Source organism: Homalodisca vitripennis, chromosome 1, assembly GCF_021130785.1.
Source record: "Homalodisca vitripennis isolate AUS2020 chromosome 1, UT_GWSS_2.1, whole genome shotgun sequence".
Classification (NCBI taxonomy): domain Eukaryota; kingdom Metazoa; phylum Arthropoda; class Insecta; order Hemiptera; family Cicadellidae; genus Homalodisca; species Homalodisca vitripennis.
In genome coordinates this window covers 107,990,467-108,011,219 of record NC_060207.1, presented here as the reverse complement: position 1 = coordinate 108,011,219, position 20,753 = coordinate 107,990,467, and the positions used below count along the sequence as shown (strand labels likewise).

Sequence of the window (20,753 nt, the reverse complement as noted above, 5' to 3'; positions counted from 1 at the left end):
AAAAGCAAATGTTCTTTTATCAAGTTTAATGATCTTTCCACTCAACATGTCAATATCCAACAGACCAAATACAATATTTGGCTGTACATAGTAAAACTAGATTATACATTTATACACTTTTGTTTGCCAGGCATTTCTGCACATCCTTTCTCAAGTTTCACTAACAGGCTGTGTATTATTCAGAAAAAAGAGATGCGATGGTAAAGATCTTAAATTGGGCAAGCATCTCATTTTCAATCAGATGAGATGCTCAAAATGGCTAATATGTACTTCTTGACAAAAATAAAGCCTTTAATTCAAAACCATGTATCACATTTTGCAAGATTTCAGGTGTGATGAGTTGGCAGGCATCTTCGATCCTTGTCCTTAGTTTACCGAGTTGAGCCATTGTTCATTGATGGCAACTCAACTGGTGTTAAATACATAGATTACAGCAACTAGTGAATTGGACACCCAGTATGTTTCACACAAGAGAGCATTCAAGAACCCTACCATTTTATTGTAGAACATGTCCGGTCATCAAAAAGCATAAAAACAGTGATTTCTGAAAAACTACATGTACACAGTTATATCCAATAAAACTATAATACAGTTATACCACAGATTAATGTTTTCACTTTCAGGCGGATTTGTAGCTGCACCAACTTAGTCCGGCTCATACATTCCTTTTGTTTATTCCAAAACCAAACACATTTCCATGAACTTGGGTGAAAATATTGATCAACTCTCCTATCTTAAAATAAATGATAAAGTTTTGTTATAAGTTAAATACGTTTAATGTAGGTCAATATTGGTTATAGCAATTTTTGCATTTTCAAAAATACAATAAATATTTTTATTTGATCTGTGTATGTACAAATTACTTACACAATGGTTGGTTATCTGTCTAAGCAAAAAGAACTAGCAAAAAGCATGGCTGATGGCCATCTGTGTAAAAAGGGCATGTGCAAGGTGTGTCTTTACTTTGATTTTTGCAATTTCTTCAATTTAAGTGAATATTTTGATTGGGCATAAGTACTGGATAAAGCTTACTAACGTTTCAAACCATTACACCTTATTGTAAAATACTTGTACTATAAACAAAATCTTTTAACCTTATCTTCTCAAAATCACATTTATCAGTATAAGCTCCTTTTACATAGACCTCCTCAATTACTAAAAGGGATGTTTGGAAGTAAATAAACATGAAGCATGTTAAAATTAATTTATTTTTGTCTTTATCTGAGAGTCCTGTACAATAAAAAATAATAAATTACAATCATAAATAATTTAATTATGTCCTTTTCAGGTCTCTCATAGACCCAGTAATTGCTGTTTCTAACATTTAGTGCCTTTAAATAGGCACATTCACATGCATTTATAAGCTTCTGTTCCAAATGACATATTCTTCAATTCATTGCTTTAGTAAGAGGGAAATTAAAACTCAATATTTTTGGTATTAATTCACATCTTATTACAATTATAACCTAGATACATTTTCTTAATAGTTTTTTGAAATGCAAAAGGATTGGTTTTAGTTGTCGAGATCGCACATTTATGTATGTAAGTAACTCAGCTGAATTAAAAACATATACTATGAAGGTTGAGATTTACACTGGTATTTCACTTGTCTTAAATACACAAAATAAAAGAATAAAATATTAATATCACATCATCATACAACAAAGCCTAGTGGACAGCCAGCCAAGTCTTATAATTTGAAGCAAATAATTCTTGAAATAAAAACCAAATAAAAGTAATTTGAGGTACTTACGGCTTTTGCATACACTGTCCTTAGCTTGATACATTTTATTTAATAAACAATAAGACTGAGTGAATGACTGAGTCAATAATTATATACAAAAACTTCAAAAATCCAATTCAACCTTCAATTTTAATTTCAACTAAAATAATACATTGGCCTTATCCAAGATAAAATACTAACATAACATAAAAAAAATTAATTGTGTAAAATTATAAACGATAGCACATTATAGAATTAAATAACAATAAAATATGGATTACAAATATAATACAATGAATTGGCCTAATTTTATCATTTACACTGTAGTATTTGTGTTAATAATCGTGGGCAATATACATTACATTTCCTTGATAAGCACAAAGAGAAAGAGAGAAATTGTGACCTGAGAAAAGAACAGTTTTCGAAAGCATATTATGTACAATTTGAGTATGCCTAAGTACGGACACGTACAGATCACATCACAGTCAGTCGCCGTGCAGGCCTCATCACTTGAGACACCTCTCGAAGTACACAGAGCCAACGTATCCTCCTCGCATTGCCTTCTGCACGTTCTGTTCAAACAGCCGTCGGTTATTCTGCAGCACTTCAGCTGCCTCCTTGTTCAGTGGGTCTTCTGGGTTTGGCTCCTGAACAGAGAATAATGATCATTAGTAGAGCAGTCAGATCACATCACAGCCACTCGCCATACAGGCGTCATTACTGTTCAAGGTTAAACTGTGACTTCAGGGTAGATATAGGGATGTTCAAGTAACAATATCCAAGTTTGTCTTACAGTCTGATGAAATATGTTTAAATTCTATCAAACAGATTAATATAACCAGACTGATAAGGTTAACAAAAATGACAACAACATTCGTACTAGAGACTTATGTAATACAAGCACACAAGGCGAGTTAAATTTTAAGTTGCGCAAAAGATGAAACCATGTAGAGAGAAAATACAAGAAGACACACAGTTTATAGAGATTTAGTTATCACCCGAAGGTTTCTGACACTATTGACCACTTCGATTATTGTTGTAATTATTATTGTATTATAGTGACACCTATAAATACAATCACAACTTCCAAATGGAATTGTAAGGCATGTCTAAAGTTAAGATTCATTGCTTTTGCATTAAACACCAGTTAGATATGATGTCAATAAACCCCTGGGGTTCATCTTGATCATGTAAAAAAGAGCCTAAACTCCTGAACACCTTAATGTAATCAGCAAATAGGAATTATTATTAATGTTATTAATATGGTAAAGAGAACTGGATTTAGAAGGCGAGATTTTGTGCACTCCAAGAAGCACAGAAAGGTCACACTTGCAAATCACAGTGAGGACCCGGGCCACTCAAGTCAATTTTCAAGCACTTCAGCAACTGTTCACTAATGTTGTATTCCTCCACTTTTGAAACTAGTAACTGGTAGTTGACAATCGAAAGCCTTTCTAAAATTCAAGTAAATACAATTAACTTGAGAGGAATAAACAAAAGCTTTCATAATATATACTTGAAAAAAGGAGGTTGTTAACAGTAGAGCACACTCGAAGAAATTCATGTTGCTCAGGAAAAATGTGTCTACTGAGTTGAAGGTACAGTCTATAAAAGATGACCCTCATAGATATTTGCTGAAATTGGCTGGGTAGCAATGGGTCTTTAGTTTCTGACATTATTCTTATTCCCAAATTTGAAAATGGCAACCACAAGCCTGTCTTTAAGCCTTCAGCGTGGTTTCACGAGACAGTTACGGCTGACGAACGAGGCCGATTGTTGTGGTTTCACGTGAACGTCATGTTTAGTACCGACTAGAACAAAAGCAGCGGGTATCCTAAGTGAGCTATTTGAACATTGAAGACACCAAGTCAAGGCTGTGTGGTCTAAGGCACTATCTTGGACGTGGAATTAGCCTTAGAGTTGCGAGTTAAATTCCTGCACGTTAGTGATTTTTGTGGTCTGGTGTACTTTTATGAGTCAATGGTCTGTGCTAAAGCCACTCGGAGAGTTCACCTTATATTAACGGTGGTTGTCTTTAGTGGAACTTGACAGTATCAGTGATTTTCTTATATAAGTTTACCGGACCCAAAACACTCATAAGCATTTTTATCTTTAGTATTAAAAAAAGAAACACTTGATTTATGTTATTTTAAGTTCTACAAGCCATTTATTATTAAATCAAGACCATAATAATAGCTTTCAAGATTTAAAAAGTCAGAATGCGTTAAAGAGTGAAGGCAGAAGATGAAACTGCAACATTTAGAAAATTTTTAAGGAATATAGTGAGATGCAGAGGAAATGTTGTTATGCAGAACCTGAGGATTGCAGATGAAATGTCATCAGCTCCACCCCCCTTGTTTGATTGAGGTCTTCCATTTTGCTGAACATCAAGAGCTTAAAATATGCAACTGTTTATTGATTAATTCCAACCAAAGTCGAAAGCTGGTATAAGGATCAACCACTTCAATGATAGGACTTTAAAAAAACTTAGTTGGAAGTACAGTATATTGAGTATGGATTGAGTCCTTAGAAACAATACGTCAAGATATAGATCCAGATTTAGTTGTTTTATGTGAACATAAAATAACAAGCTTAGAATTAGAAAGGCTCAATATTGCAGGATATTGTAATAAAAGTACAGTCTTTTTTGCAAGAAATATCAGTAGTGGAGGTGGTCTGATTATACTTTCAAAAAATAATAAAAATATTAAAGGTTTGGCTCAGTCAACCAGCATGATATAGAAACATTTTTTGAATACTGCTTGGTGGATTACTACACCTAACACTTTCAGTTTGTGCTGGCTGACATATACCGCTCAACTGATTCTAATGTAAATAGTTTTTGAAGTAAATTAAGTTCTGAATTGGAAATTCTTTGTAAAAATATCCAATGGTAATAGTTGGAGGGGATGTTAATATTACTGTATTAAATCCTGATTGTAATACACTTAAAACTACTTATAAACACACTCAACTATTATGGTAAGCAATATTTAATTAATTTTCCCACCAGAGTAACTAAAAATACTCAAACCTCTATAGATAAGTTTTTAATAAATTTTCCTCCTAAAAATGTTAAAGTGACGGGATTTGGTACTCAAATCTCTGATTACGATGGTCAGTTATTAACTATGGAAATTTCTGTCAATAATGGTGTCAAGTACAAGCCTATAAGTAAAATGGCAAGGAAGTTTACAGATGATAATCTAAAATAATTCTCTTAAAGTAAGTTAAATAAAGAAAATTGGTCAGATGTTTATTAAGAATCTGTTGATTATAAATTTGAAATTTTTCATGGAATTTTTATAATTCAATCTATGTTTTCCTCTAGTAAGAAGTAGGTCTATGAATAAACCTTTGCAATGGCAAAATAGTGATCTGGATTGTGATAAGAAAAAAATCACTAAACTAAATAATTTAGGTAGAATTACAAAAAACCAAATAAATATTGAACCTATCAAAGGATTTGAACAAAGTATTAACTGGAAATGTGTCTAAAAAATATTTGGAAGATATTTTGAACTCTAAAAATGTTTAAAAAACGACCTGGAATGTATTTAATTAGTAACAAAAATAAAATGAGTAAAAGTATAGATAAAATAAAGATGAATAACACAATTTACACAAAGCATTCGACTATTACAAATCTATTCAATAATCACTATATTAATGTTGTAGACTCTGCAGTGATTCCTATAATTAATCAGACCCCAATAATACGAGGTATGGCTATTAAATAACGGGACTGACGCTGCAGTGGAACGAGTGAGCATGCGCCAACCAACAATGACCAACAGCTGTGTAGTTTGAGACTTCCTCTTCAGAATGCAGTTAGTCTCGTTTCTGTAAACAACATCGTTGTGTCATAACCTTCATTTATGTAAGTGTTGTTATTTTGTTTTGCCGGAAAAATGGTTAGCGTAATAATAGAGCAACGAATTGTTATTAAGTTTCACGTTAAACTTGGAAAAACCGCTACCGAAACCTATAATTTACTAAAAGAAGTATATGTCAGTGAATGTTTATCGCGGACTCGTGTTTTTGAATGGTTTAAGCGTTTTCAAGATGGTCGACAAGACGTGGAAGATGATTCGCAGCCAGGTCGTCCTTCAACATCAAAAACGGAAGACAATGTCGAAAAAGTTGCTAATTTCATTCGGTCTGACCGACGATTAAGCATTCGTGCAGTTGCTGAATCTGTAGGCATTGATAAACAATGTGTACGGCAAATTTTACATGACAATTTGAACATGCGAAAAGTGTGTGCAAAAATGGTACCAAAAATTCTTACGATTGATCAACAAGCATCTCGTAAAAATGTTTATACTGACACTTAGAATGCCATTGAAAATGACCCAACTTTATTGAAAGAATAATAACATGTGATGAATCGTGGTTTTTTTACTTATGATCCGGAAACGAAGCGCCAATCCATGCATTGGAAGACCTCAACTTCATCGAGAGCCAAAAAAGCAAGAATGAGCAAGTCAAAATTTAAAGCAATGATGATTGTTTTTTTCAACATTCGTGGGATTGTGTACCTTCAGTGGGTTCCTGAAGGTCAAACAATTAATCAACATTACTATCTTGAGGTACTTAATAAACTACGTGAAAGAGTAAGAAAAAAACTACCCGAAATGTGGAAGGACAAATCATGGATTTAGCACCAAGACAATGCGCCAGCTCATTCCGCGTTATCTGTCAAGCGGTTCCTGACCAAGTACAGCATCCCAGTGTTAGAACATCCACCTTACTCGCCAGACCTAGCACCATGCGACTTTTATCTTTTCCCTAAGGTGAAATCTGTATTGAAAGGTACGAGATTTGAATCCGTAGAATCTGTTCAAGAAAAAGCGGCAAGACTCCTGAAAGAGTTGACAGAAGATGACTTTCAGCATTGTTTCCAGGAAAATTCGCATGGAGCGTTGCAGGGATAGAGAAGGGGTGTATATTGAAGGTGATAATAAGTAATTATGTTTAAAATGAAAATAAATTTTTTTACAATATCAGTCCCGTTATTGTAATCAGCCATACCTCGTAAATAACACAAATTACCGACAAATGAGCCAATACCAACAAATGCAAACCTGTGAGACTGATTTGATTACATTAATAAAAAGATTCGAGAACAACATTTCCACTGGATATGATGGTGTTCCCATCACAGAGTTATAAAACATGCAGTTAAACACTTATCAAAGTACTTTGATGACAACAATCTTTATGACAGTGAACAGCATGGATTTCGAGCTGCCCACTCTGTTATTTCTGCTGCTACTAAATTGATAGATACAATCATTGATTCTATACACAAAGGTGATAAAGTGCTGACAGTATTTATAGATTCAACCGAAGCTTTTGATGGTGTCTCCCATGTTATACTCACAAATAAACTCTCAAAATTAGGAATAAGTGACTCCCTTTAAAGTGGATTACTTTATACCTAACGGACAGGAGACAATTTGTTGAGAATATTAATGTCAATAGTCACAATCAAGCTTGTGCTTCTCAATCTGAATTAAAAATTATCAAACATGGAGTACCTCGGGGTCAATTTATGTTTTTATTTTCATGCTACATTAACGATCTACCTGGAGTCGTAGTAAATAAAATTAACAATAGTATTTGCCTTTACACTGACGATGCTAATTTATTAGTGACTATCCATGAAATAAACACAGTTGCTACCAAAAATATTTCTCAAATCCAAAATTTCATTTCAACTGTTGCTCAAATTGAATAAAAATAATTTTATATTTCAATTGAAAATCTAATAAACATACTGATCTTCCAGCCATACAGATTGAAGGAGTTGAACTAGAGAGAGTTAATCATATAAAGTTTCTTGGATTACATATAGATAGTAAATAAATTAAGTTGGGATTCTCATTTTGATAATATTGCTAACAAAATTTCATCTGGTTTTTTGCCCTATACAGACTATTAAAATTTAGTAATCCTAACATTTTACGACTAGTATATTTTTCTCATATTAATTCATGCATATCATTTGAGTTAAGTATTTATGGAGGTTCGTCAAAATAAACATAGACAGGTTACTAATTTTACAAAAAAAGGCAATACGTATTATGTTACAATTGGATCAGAAAGAAACTATCAAAGACAAATTTAAAGAATTAAATATATTAACAGTTTATAGTAATTATATCTTTCCATGTATTTTATACACATTTCAAAATTCTAGCACCAACTCACTGACAGGGGATTATCATCAATATGAAAACAGAAATAGAGGAAACTTTGCCAATACCTACCCATAGGCTAACATTCTTTGAAAAAGCCTTTATGTAGGTATGAAATGTTTAATAAATTGCCTAGTGATTTAAAAAATGTGAGCAGTATTAATAAATTTAAGATCAATTAAAAAAGTACAAGTTAAATATTCAACAGATGAATATTTTGAATAACAATAGAGATTATTTTCTTTTTCAGATATACATTATTATAGCAAATTTAGCTATAAGTATGAAATTGCCACAAAAATAATTGGATTGTAAATATGATATACTATTATATACTTTTAAAATATATACTTTTATAATTTTAAGTGTTTAGCCATTTATTTATTGTATATAATGTTTTTATTTAAATTTTAGGTAAGTAACTTATCTTTTTTAATTTTAAAAGAATGTTGAATTTTAATAATCATAATATATAATTAATACTAACTCATCAGTGTATTTCTTTTCGTCTTATGATATTTTTAAATTAAATTTGAACCAGGTGAAATTTGTTTTATATAACTTCTACATTTTAATTGTAAAAGCACTACTATGCTAAACTAACTTTTATTAGATCAAGAATATCTAACATTTACGCCATTCTTTGTATATGCAACATATAAATAAAGATTATTATTATTTCATTTCATAAATGAGAAAATCAAATCCAGACATACTCCCCATTGGTTTTGCAGCATGTTAACTTTTAATTGTTATGGGGAGGTAAGATCCAAAATTAATCTAGATGAAAAAGACATTTTATGTGGTACAAGCTGATCCAGTCAGCTTCAGGAAGCTCAGGATAAGAATATTGTAATGATCTGTGGATATATCAATAACTTTATCAAAAATATCACAGAAACTTGAGTATGATCAAGAGAACATCAGGAGATATGTAGACAGTTCTAACTAAAATTGTAGAAGGGGGAGTTTATAAGATATGAATAGGAACTCAAAGTTGATATTTTATGGTGTAATCTACGTACAGGCACGTGATCGTGCCTATTACATCTAAAAAAAGTAAACCTCATTAACTAATTTAAGCATCATTAACGTCGGTAAAATGTGTTCTACCAGTAAAATGGCGTTATAAGGGCAAGTTGTACTAGTTAGAAAAAAGATGTTGAATTTTCTATTCAAACCAACATTCTGGATATACCATACTAGATGTTGTGGTAGACCGTTGTGATTTAATCCATTTTTGACACTTATTTTATTGTAGACTGAATATTGTTTTTGAATTTGATAAGACATTATTTATTCTCCAGTTTAGCGACTTCACAAATCCCTGCTCCTGGAGTGTTGTCTCTACCATCCCTGAATGAAGAGAAGATTTGGTTAATTGCAGATTCAAGTGAAAAAGTTAAGAGGATAAGTAGGGCCTTAACCTCACTTTTTAAAATGACCTTTATTGGTCCCTTTTTACTGTCTAGAACTTTGCCAACACATAAGATCCAACATCTTCACTGTAAAAATTGGAACAATTTGACCAAATCAGTGATGGTATTGAAATTATCAGCTATTCTGGGTTTTGACAAACTAACAGAGCTTTTAGATTCAGAGAGTCTATATAGCATCACATTTGAGGCACAATGTGCTTAATATTTGAGGGTTGGTTCTCAATTTATCCAAAATACAGTTAATTACAATTTTATTATCTGATACAAGACATTAGTGTTTTGTTCAGGTCATCTACAGCTTTAATAATGTTATCGATTTTGCTTGTAAGAGAAATATGCATATCAACTTTACTGATTAGATCACTTATCTTGTTAGTTAGTTAGTAATAATAATTTCCTCATTAAAATATTGAAGGATTGCTTTGTAGATTGTAGTCATAATGCTCACATGATCATTTTAGCATGCCATTGTTTGCAAATTCTGAATATGAACTATTGGACAGATTACCACATAGAAACCATTTCTGGCAACAATTTCTGCACTCCATCCCTTTATCATTGTTATTTAGAGAACAACAGAGTCTGGACAAACCTAGTCATTAGACATTTCATGCAATATCAAGTGAAGTGTTTGAACCTATCCTCTGGGCTGTGAACACAAGTTTATTACCAATCGAGAAAAGGGATAATGTTTATTAGTATTTTGGATAATATTGATCCTCTAACAGCAACTACTCAATTCACTATTGTACAGCAACACTATCTAAAAATTACACAAGAAAACTGATAATTATAAATAAAAATGGTAAGTCTATATTTGATATAGTATGGTTCTGTTGATGCGATCTTAAAGATTAAGAAGCGACTTCTTCTAAGTAAGAGTCTTGATAACATTAATATACAGAACAGACTGGTGGAGTGTAATGGGAGATATAAAATAATTGTGATTTATTAGTCACAATTAACAGGTAATTAAAGTAAAGTATTCAGTGTGAGATATTTAGATGACTGTAAGTTGAAAACAGTGTAACATTGGACACAAATCATTAATGAGGAGATCCGAGACAAAGGCTGGCCTCCTGAAGTAAGCAGGAATAAAAATATATGCTCAAAGATGTAAAGTTGCAATATGGAAATTCAAGCACAGCTTTCATTACTCATGGATTCAAAGCTATGATTAATAAAATATGTATCCCATTAAAGTACGTCCTTTTTTGATACGTCCATTTGATATTCAGATAATTAAAATACATCTAGAAAACTTTAAAATGTGCTTATTAATCTAACAGTGGATTACAAATGATTTAGATTTGTAGTAAACTGTAAGCATTTTTCGCATGGTCAACATAAAAACATCTTGTTTTCACCATTCAACTTTTTTATGAAACCTTAAAACTGATGTAGACCTCTCATAAATTGGGGTTTTCATATAAAATGTTTGGTTTGTTCACTTTCTATTCACCACACAGCATCATTTTAGACCCAATAAATATTTAGTGAAGTAAAAGTTTTATTAAGTAGGAGAGGAGAGCAAAACTAATAAAAGCATTTTATGTTGATTTTTCACAAATTAATGGATGCAACAGATACAGGGTTTGTCCGGAAAGTAATAGGACTGATTTTATTCCGCCGCGACTGTACTTCGGAGCATGCGCGCACCGACTGGATTCGGTAGAGGGCATTCCTGCCGAACGAACAAGCGGCTGGTCAGTTGTCTCGGAGCACCCGGAGAGTCAGGACAGGCATTTTCGCGTGACGTGTTTCTGTGAGTGGTACAAGCCGAAAATGCAGCGTTCGTTAGAGCAGAGGTACGCGATTAAATTCAGTGTGAAACTCGGTAAATCTGCGACAGAGACATTTGATATGATCAAGCAGGCATACCCAGATGTTGCTTTAGCAAGAAGTAGTGTGTTTCGGTGGCACCAGGCCTTTTTGGAGGGCCGGGAAGAGGTCGCTGATGAAGACCGTGCGGGAAGACCCTCGACTTCGACAAACACTGACAATGTGACTCGTGTGCGCAATGTTTTGAACTCAGATCGTCGACTAAGCATTCGTTTAATTGCCCAGATGTTAAATTTACCGAAATCTGTGGTTCATGAAATTGTGACAGAGCATTTGAACATGCGCAAGGTGTGCGCGAAGATGGTCCCAAAAGTGCTCACTGACGACCAGAAATTGCGGCGAGTGGAAATGTGCCAAGAAAATTTGAACATGTGTGAAAGTGACCCCCAATTTTTGCATAATGTAATCACAGGTGACGAGTCGTGGATCTTTGAGTACGATCCCGAAACAAAGAGGCAATCTTCCGAGTGGCACACGACGGCGTCTCCTCGCCCAAAAAAGGCAATAATGAGCCAATCCAAAGTGAAAACGATGCTCATTGTCTTTTTTGACATCAAAGGCATCGTTCACCATGAATTTGTTCCTCCTGGACAAACCGTCAACGCCAAGTTTTACGTGGAAGTGCTCAAGAGACTCAAACAAAGGGTCAATCGGGTCTGACCAGACATCGCAGCCGACTGGAAGTTGCACCACGACAACGCCCCGGCTCACACCGCCTTTCTTGTGAACAGCTACTTGACCAAGGCCGGCATCCCAACTCTTCCACAGCCGCCCTACAGCCCAGATGTGGCCCCCCCGGACTTTTTTTTGTTTCCTCACCTGAAAAGGCCGATGAAAGGCAAGCATTTTGAGACGATAGAGGGGATCCAAGCAGCTTGCACCGCGGCTCTCAAGGCTATTCCGAAGAATGCCTTCTGTGACGCCTTCAATGCTTGGAAATCGCGCTGGCAGCGCTGCATCGACGCAGAAGGAGCCTATTTTGAAAGTTTTTAAAGAATTGTAACGATTGGCTCAATACATTTTTTTAAATCGACTCAGTCCTATTACTTTCCGGACAAACCCTGTATCTATCAATGATAAACTAAAATAGATTAGACACTTAGTGAGTTTAAGATATTAATAAGTACTGTGGATAAAGATCAACAGACCAGAAATAAATACTGCAATCCATAAACGATAGAGTTTATGGTTAAAACAGGCTTCCAGTCTTCTCTCAGAATGTTGAGGCAAACATTTCCGTCCAGGTCAATGTTGGGGTGGTAAACAGGGGTTTCACACTTTACTTTGGGAGGTTCGTGCGGATAGTTAGGCCCCACCTTGAAACTGAACACAAACCTTCCACTTCTGTAAAATCCCTGAAACAAATCAAATAAATAAACAAATATAATCAAGAAACTGTTTAAATAGATGTATGTATACTAGCTTTTCCCCTCAAAATAAGAAATGTTCAACTAATTCAATTATAAAAATATTGGTATTACTTCAAATTAATCCTTGCTGAATGAGAATATTTTTGTTAACAAGTGAAAATATACTGTATGGTAGGAAGCGATTACAGATTGTAATTAAGGGTTATTGGTTATTTAATAGATTTTTACATTTTTAGTAAAAATCTACCTTTGTGAAGTAATCAATAGGGTGGAAATGAACATAAGTAACGTATTAAATTTAATTGAACTAAAATACAATGCAAAAAAGGTATATTTAAAATTGAGACAAATACAGAGGAGTCCCACTAATAAGGACTGAACCCAGTTCGAAATACGTGATTATTCGGATTAGTTGACATGACAGAAAATTAAGGTTTTAAGCATGAGAATGGGTCTATTTTGTTACAAAATTAACAACTTTGTTTATTAAAACACGTTTTCTGACTGTTGTTTCATGCAACAAATATGTTGGACTGTGAATACTAAGCACAGTAAGTTACAGTACACCTTAGTTCACTTTTGTAGTGTGTGAGTTCTAATGTTATGCAATGTGAGCGAACATTGCACATGTCCATGTACTACGGATCAGACTGTACTCCCCTTCCCTCGGCACACCACAAAATAAAAAAAAAAGTATACACTGTCTCACAAAACAGCTGCACATTGCGCTGTAGTCGGCACTGCGTGGTCTGTTGTCTCAGTGCAAACATCGATTCCACTGTTGTGATTATTTGTGTAAAAAAAGTATGAGAGCTGATTGTTATGGCAAGTAAGTGAAAGCTTACCACTGTTATTCTTAAAGACAAGCTAAATGCACTTCTAAAATCAGTAAATAAAAATTACACACTGAAAAAATTATGTAATAGCCATTTTTTTCACAAAAATAATGATGTGCGGAAAAGCTACTACTGTTTGAGCTGTTCTATTTTATTGCCACAGCTGTTATTTAGTACATCTTGGTTATTGAAAGAAAATACAAGTAGTTACTATCAGTACTGAATACAATCACATTCAGTGTAATATACACTACTACAGCCACAATTGCTTCCATTACACTTTGATGTGGTGATGCAATAACAATATCATCAGCAGATTTCTTAGATTGTGTTTTAAAATTGGGGAGTAAGCCTAGGTGATTCAAATAAAAAAGACCATTTTAGTAGCTTGTCTGGCACTTGTTTTGTGGTCTCTCAGCTATATACTATAAACGTATAACATATACATACATTTGCAATATCCATATCTTTTAATAATTTATTACAGCTGTATGTATAAAGAAGTCTTTGAGATACATTTACTCATTAAAATAGATAATGAATTATGTAAAAACACACCTGAAAATACTCACTATAATGCAGCATGGTGTAACTTTTCAGTGTAATAAACATGATTGAGTAAATTCTGTCTAATTTTTCAGACATTTACATTAAAATTTACAAATTATTTTTAAAGACAGCACTAATTATGTTAACATACATTTACACCATATAAGTCAGAAAGAGATTTTTTACAAAGTTTAACAATTTAAAGCATTATATTCATTATTATTCATTAAGACAATGTTTAGGTTTCATTTAGAAGGCTAAGGCAGTTTGTGTTTTAAGTTGAAACAGGATATTTATCAAAGTGGTTTGTAGAAATTCTCTGACTTGTGTACAAAAAAAAAAAAACTTTCCATATCCTATTACTGATAAAATCAACAGTTTAAAAAAAGTTAGTTTTGTTTATAAATAATGATTGTCAAAATATGCAAATACTGATAAAAATACTTGAGTAAGTTTAAAAATTATTAAAAAGCTAAGTTACAAGCAGATTAGTCAAAGTTCAAATAACGATAGACCATACGTGCAGTGTATTTGGGTGTTTGAAATTTACAACCCAACCCCAGAAAGTTTAAGGTCTACAAACTACAAAACTTGTCTTGTATCTTCTGAATACTTGAAGAAATATAAAATTTTTACGATTACACGACAGGGTGTCTATTGCTGAGGAGTGACTTAGTGACCTTTGAAGCAAAAAATCAATGACCTGTTTTGACAGCCGTTACAAAAATAATGTACAAAAGCATTATCTTTACAAAAACATGTTTTAGAGCATATTTGGCTTATTAATGCTTATGCTTAGATTGAAGAAGCCCTTTTTACAACAATAATACCTTACCAAACAAATATTTTACAAAAAAATACAATTCCATGTGCTATACAAAGAACGTGTGGAAAAGGAAAACAAGTTCTTTTTTAATATATATGCATTATATATTACAGTTGGAAAAGTACATTCAAAGCCTATTCAGTCTCTTTTGGAAAAGGGTGAACTTAAATTTAAATAATTTGCATGTCTCAAAATTTTTAGATATTATAAATATATAAACTATTACACAAATCAAACAAAACCAAATAATAGCAAAAAGCTTAACAAATATAAGGACTAATTAGGGATATATATAATATTATATAAGTAATACATGACTAAATACAAAAATTTATCAACTGTAACAAACATATTAAGTTATTTAACAACAATTCCAACAATAACAGGATTTAATATAAAATATATACAACAGTAACAAATGCAACAACATAGATCTAACAAACAATTTCAACAAAAATGTTGTGTGTGTGTAGTATTCAGTACCCTAACCAATTTTAGTACATAGCATTTAGATACTTTTAAAATATCAAGATAATTTAGCCTGGCAATATCAAGAAAAATACAAACTGAAAGAAAAATATGATTGACAAAAATAATTACAATTATCAACAAATTTTCATACACAAGGTACAACAATAAACACGTTTTAGTGATAGGTAACTCGCATACTGCTGATCAGCTGTCGTCCACAAATATATGCAGCACCAGACTCATGGCGATGCATGAACATAAATAAAGACCTACAAGTAAAATATAGTTTACTGAAATAGGATAATTTGTTAATCATGCTACCTATGTTAATATGGGAAGGGATTTCATATGTCTTGGAGCTGGATTTAAAGATTGTCAGTACAAAGTTCTATATTTAAATATTCAGGGGTTTAGGGATAAAATTGAATTATTGGAAACATTTTTATTAGATTTACAAAATTTATTGGTAATTTGTATATATGAGTATTGGCTTGTTTCGGACGTTCTTCTAACATTATTTCCTTTGGGTCACAACTGTACATCCGCACTTAGAAGGATAGAACATATTAGGGGGGTACACTAATATTTATACGAGTACATAACTTAATTCAATCTAGACAATGTGATGTAAGCAAATTTTGCATAGAGCTGCACTTTGAAGTAACTGCAGTTTTCATTGATGAACGTAAAATAATAACCTTCAGTAGGATTGAGTGGGTGATTAACTCGATTATAATATAAAGCTCCTGGGGGAGAAACAGAGTGAGACCTATTTGCTTGCAGTGGGGGTTGGATATTCTCCTTCCCTGGCTGTGCAGGCTGTTCAGGGCCTCTGTGGCCCTCAGTTACATTCCTCTTGAGTGGTGTTTATACCAAAGCATGGGAGGTCTAGTCTGGATCGGCCTAACCTTTAGGTTGATTTGTCTGTCCTCCTTTCTCTCAAAACCAGGGAGAAGACGATTGCTAGGTTTGTTTGGGAGGATCTCTTTTGGAGCACCCTCTACACAATTTCAATTGATAAGAAATAGTCATAGGTGCCTTTCTGAACATCGAAGCTTTTGACAATACAGCTGAGTGGCTGTGCGATTGTCAATGCGGTCTCGAGATATGTGACTGGATAAGGGTCCTACTCACGGATAGGGTGGTTACCACCACTCTTATAAGAGGAGCATCAGTGCAAGGACTGTGATGGGATGTCCAAAGAGTGGCTTCCTTTCACCTGTTGTATGAGACATTGTTGTGGACGACGGGCTTGTATCTTTGAACAGCAGTAATGTCTTTGCACAGGAGTATGCAGATAACATTGTGATTCTTGTAAGTGTTCAACGGAAGTAACCAATGCTGCTCTGAACATGGTGGGAATCTGGTCCATTCTTACGGAGACTCTTCCATTGAGTTGAAGCTTGAGGTTAAGTACCTGGATGTGATCCTTGATAGGGTCCTGAACTTGAGAGCCCATCTGGCAATGCAGACTTGTGATCGGTGGATCTTGGTGGCTTAAGCCGAGGCGTTTGTATTGGCTTTATGTCTCCTTGGTTAGTCCTATACTAATGTTTGGGGCTGTTGTCTGGTGACCAAAAACGGAGGGCAAGATGGCGGTAACTGGTCTGGCTAGCATCTAAAGGTTGGCTTGCCTTGTTATTACTGGGGCTTATCCAAGTGCGCCGGGCCTGCGTTCTTGGAATCTGCATCTAGACTGTTGCCTCAACCTCACCCCCCTGGACAGAGTCATTCAGGCTTTGGCCTGGAGATGTGTCTACTATCTTCAGCAGGTGGGACTTTGGTCGGCCTCGGGCTGCAGCAGGAGGCACTGCAGAATTAGCATCCTATTCAGGAAAATCCTCTGCACATGATATCGGATCAGATGCTACAAAGATATTCCTTCGACAAACCCTTCACGATTGTCATACCTGCTAGGAAGGCTTGGTCGAAGGGAAAGAAACCTCTTCCACCAGCAGAGTTTGAATGGTTTACAGATGGCTCTAAAACAAAAAGTGGCTCAGGCACCAGAATTGTGGGAGTGAGACCATGAAGGAAGTTGGTGGTCCCTAAGAGTCCTTATCTCACGGTCTTTCAGCCAAGTCATAGCCATTATAGAGTGTGCTTGCGAGAATCTTCGTCGGCGGTATAGGAGTAAGACGATTAGCATTTTCACAGATAGCCAGGCAGCATTGAAAGCGTTGGACTCTTATGTGTTCAACTTCAAACTTGTCTGGGATTGCTATCAAGTAGTTTCTTCCCTTGCTGGAATCAACAATGTGACTGTTAGGTTCCTGGTCATGAGAGGATCTCTAGAAACGAAAGAGGTGATGTCCTGACTAACTTGGGCTCAGCATCCAATATGATGGGACCTCAACCATTCTGTGCATTTCTAGGTGTGAATATTCTGGGGCTGTCTCAAAATGGGTTCTCACTGAACACGAAAGAAGGTGGAGGCTGCATCCTGGTCTGAGAATGAGCAGAAAGGTTCTACAGTAGCCTTCGCCTAAGGTGGCGTCTGATCTTCTCTCGTTAAGTAGATCAGTGTCTTCTCAGGTTATGGGTCTGATTACGGAACATGGTTACCTGAGGATGCATCTTCATATAGTCAGTATCCTTCGGGAGGATCTGCTCTGTAGAATTTTTAATGAGCAGGAGGAAACTGGTGAACACCTGCTCTTTGACTGCCCTGCAATAAAAAGGGAGCATTACGCCATCTTTGGTAGTTTGGACAAGGGTGGTGAATTTCCCAAGGAGGACCTGATTGGTTGTTTTTTGCCGTTTGTAGAATTGCTGTAACTGTAGACTGGTCAGCCTCATGGTGTGCTTCCGGGTTGCACAAACGGCCTTTGAGGCTTAAGTGCATGGCAATAGGTCGCCCCATAGAGGAACAAGAAGAACCTTCAGGGAAATTAGGCAATATGGTAACCCTACGCCATAGTAAATAAAATTGACAACATAAAAATTGAATGTAAATAAAAATTCAAGCATGTACCTAAGGTTCATATCTATTTGGAGGATTCACCAGCCCTGACTGCGAAATACAGGTGCACTATAAATAAGAAATTATCCATACCACACAAGATGGGAGACTAACAAAATAGCATTTTCTTATTTCATAGCTGATATGAGCCTGCTTAACTCTTTGCATTACAACTTTTAAAACCTGAAAGATGGAGTAGATTTCAATACTCAAACCATGCGTTTTATACTTTCCCTTTTTAATAATTAAAGATCGTAAATGTACAAAATCCTACTCTTTTTTTAAAGCAACCATCATCAATAATACATTTTTTGTTAGATAGGTTTTGTTTATTATCTATCCATTTATTTGGGAACATGGATTTGAATGGTAGGTCAATTTACAGAAATAAATTATGTATTTAGCCTATATTTTGCAGTGTTTGCAAGTTATAACCTGGATTTTATACAAATGATGGCAGCAGAAGCTGATGATCTTGACATGCAAAAAGACTTTATCAGACAAAAGAGGAAGATTAATTATCTGGAAGTGGACCAATCGTGGTGGTCCACTACTATCAACATTTAATCAATATCCTTACAGTGCGTGTATTTTTTGGGTGTTAAAAATTATTTTACTGAATTCTTTGGGGTTGAAATTTGGGTGTTACGTGAAAACGAAGAAGGTAGATTTCTCGTTTCAGCCGCCGGATGGTCTGACCACACGCACACACGCACGCACGCACGCACGCACGCACGCACACACACACACAATATATATATATATATTGGTATTGTTATTTTATTCATAAAATTTGCAATAAACATTTATTCTTGCAATTTTTATATGGGATTAACAGTTTATGGAATATTAAAGTTTGAACAATTGTAAATGCCTTTATTTTGAAGTGGAAAGTGATAATAGGTATTCAATTTTTTTTTATTTTCTCTATAACTAGTTTAACATAACTGCCAAGTTTCATGTTATTTGCTCTAACAAATTCTGAGATACGATTTAAAAAATAAAAAACCCATATGGACATATAAACACTAAACGAAGCGAGATAGGACATATGTTCATATGAACTTTTTTGCTTGTTTTTGTGTCTTCTATCACATCCTGAAGTTGTGCCAATCTCTCGCAAAACACCCTGTATATAAATTTTCAGATCATAGTGGTATTACATCCTTGGGGCTTAATACAAAAAATTTAGAGAAAATCCATAAAACTTGCTACAAATTCTGTCGGGAGTGTGATTGCAATAATGATGAAGAAGAAATCTACACTCTAAAATTCATAAAAATCACAAAATTGCAACAGTGAAAGTGTGATAAAACTAGACCTTTGAAAAGGTGTAAATAAGTTCTGTCATGGCAATAAAAACTATTATTTCCAGTCCTCCTCCTTTGTTATTTTTTATAGTTCATTTACAGGTACCATATGTTTATTTGGTGACGGGTCTTTTACACTACTATTCGTTGACTCAACGACCCTTTCTGAGAAAATAACAAATAAGACAGGGTCATTTAGTCTACAGGTCGTTGAGACAACGACCCCATTTTGATATTTAAGATTTTCTACATAGGTTCGTTGTGACAACGACCCAGTAAAATGAATGAAAAGGGTCAATTACTCAACTGGGTTCGTAGCAACAACGCCACTTTTTGCCTGTTTAGTTGAATATTTCAAAAGATGGGTCGTTGTCTCAACGACCCTAAATTATATTAAATGCTTATATTGAGAGAACCAGGTCTTTTACTCAACCATTCTTTGTGTCAACGGACCAAAATGGAGAAATGTATAAGCAATGTGAAGAAGGGTCTTAGCGACAACAACCCATTTTTCAACTCAATGGATAAAATATAGTAAGAGGGTCGTTGAGACAACGACCTACTTTAAACTGTTCAGAGGTTCTTTTAGTCTACTAGGGTCTTTGTGTCAACTGCGTGCAGCCGGACAATGTGGCGAGATGTGGCCGCGCACCAGTCATACGGCGCTGAATGTTGCGCTCGTATTGATGTAGCGTAAATTATTCTCTTGCCACTATAAATTTACAAATGTAATAATTTGTTTTGTATTAATTTAAAACTATATTAATATAAACCCCTTTTACCGGATACAGATATACTTTATAAGCAGTAATGATAAGACATTACCAAGTAAGAGTGATAAAAATGGAATACAAATAAATATTAAAAATGGAAATTGTAACGATAAATAGCAATTCTAAATATCAAGAATATCTAAGGTCTCTATACTACAAGAGTCCACTGCAAAAGGGCTATGGACTTAGACCTCAGTATTCAACCAATTGATCTAAAATTATTTATTAACAATTCATTAATATTGGAATCTTTGAAACTGTTCAAGCAAGCAAAATTTCAGTTATTTAAATAGTGCAAATAGAAATGTTTCACTTCTGACTTCAGAATTCTAAAACATCTTTACTGCCATATGTAATTAGTGGAAAATGGATTTTTCTTTCATAACCACCATTTATGTCGGAAATGCCTGCTTTGCCATTAAAAAGGATGTTTCCGTAACGCATCTGTC

General features: G+C 34.4%; 1 protein-coding gene across 1 annotated transcript in view; it reads right to left on the bottom strand.

The window, feature by feature from the left end:
- Positions 1–1,189: 1,189 nt before the first annotated feature.
- The window catches only part of LOC124368938 (NEDD8-conjugating enzyme Ubc12), a 30,225-nt gene continuing 10,661 nt past the window's right edge, over positions 1,190–20,753 (bottom strand). Inside the window, exons 3-4 of the mRNA XM_046826496.1 lie at positions 12,356–12,562; positions 1,190–2,370 (exon numbers count right to left, since the gene is read on the bottom strand). Of these exons, the coding sequence (XP_046682452.1) occupies positions 2,230–2,370; positions 12,356–12,562 (348 nt within the window). The 3' untranslated portion in view covers positions 1,190–2,229. The remainder of the gene's footprint in view (positions 2,371–12,355; positions 12,563–20,753) is intronic.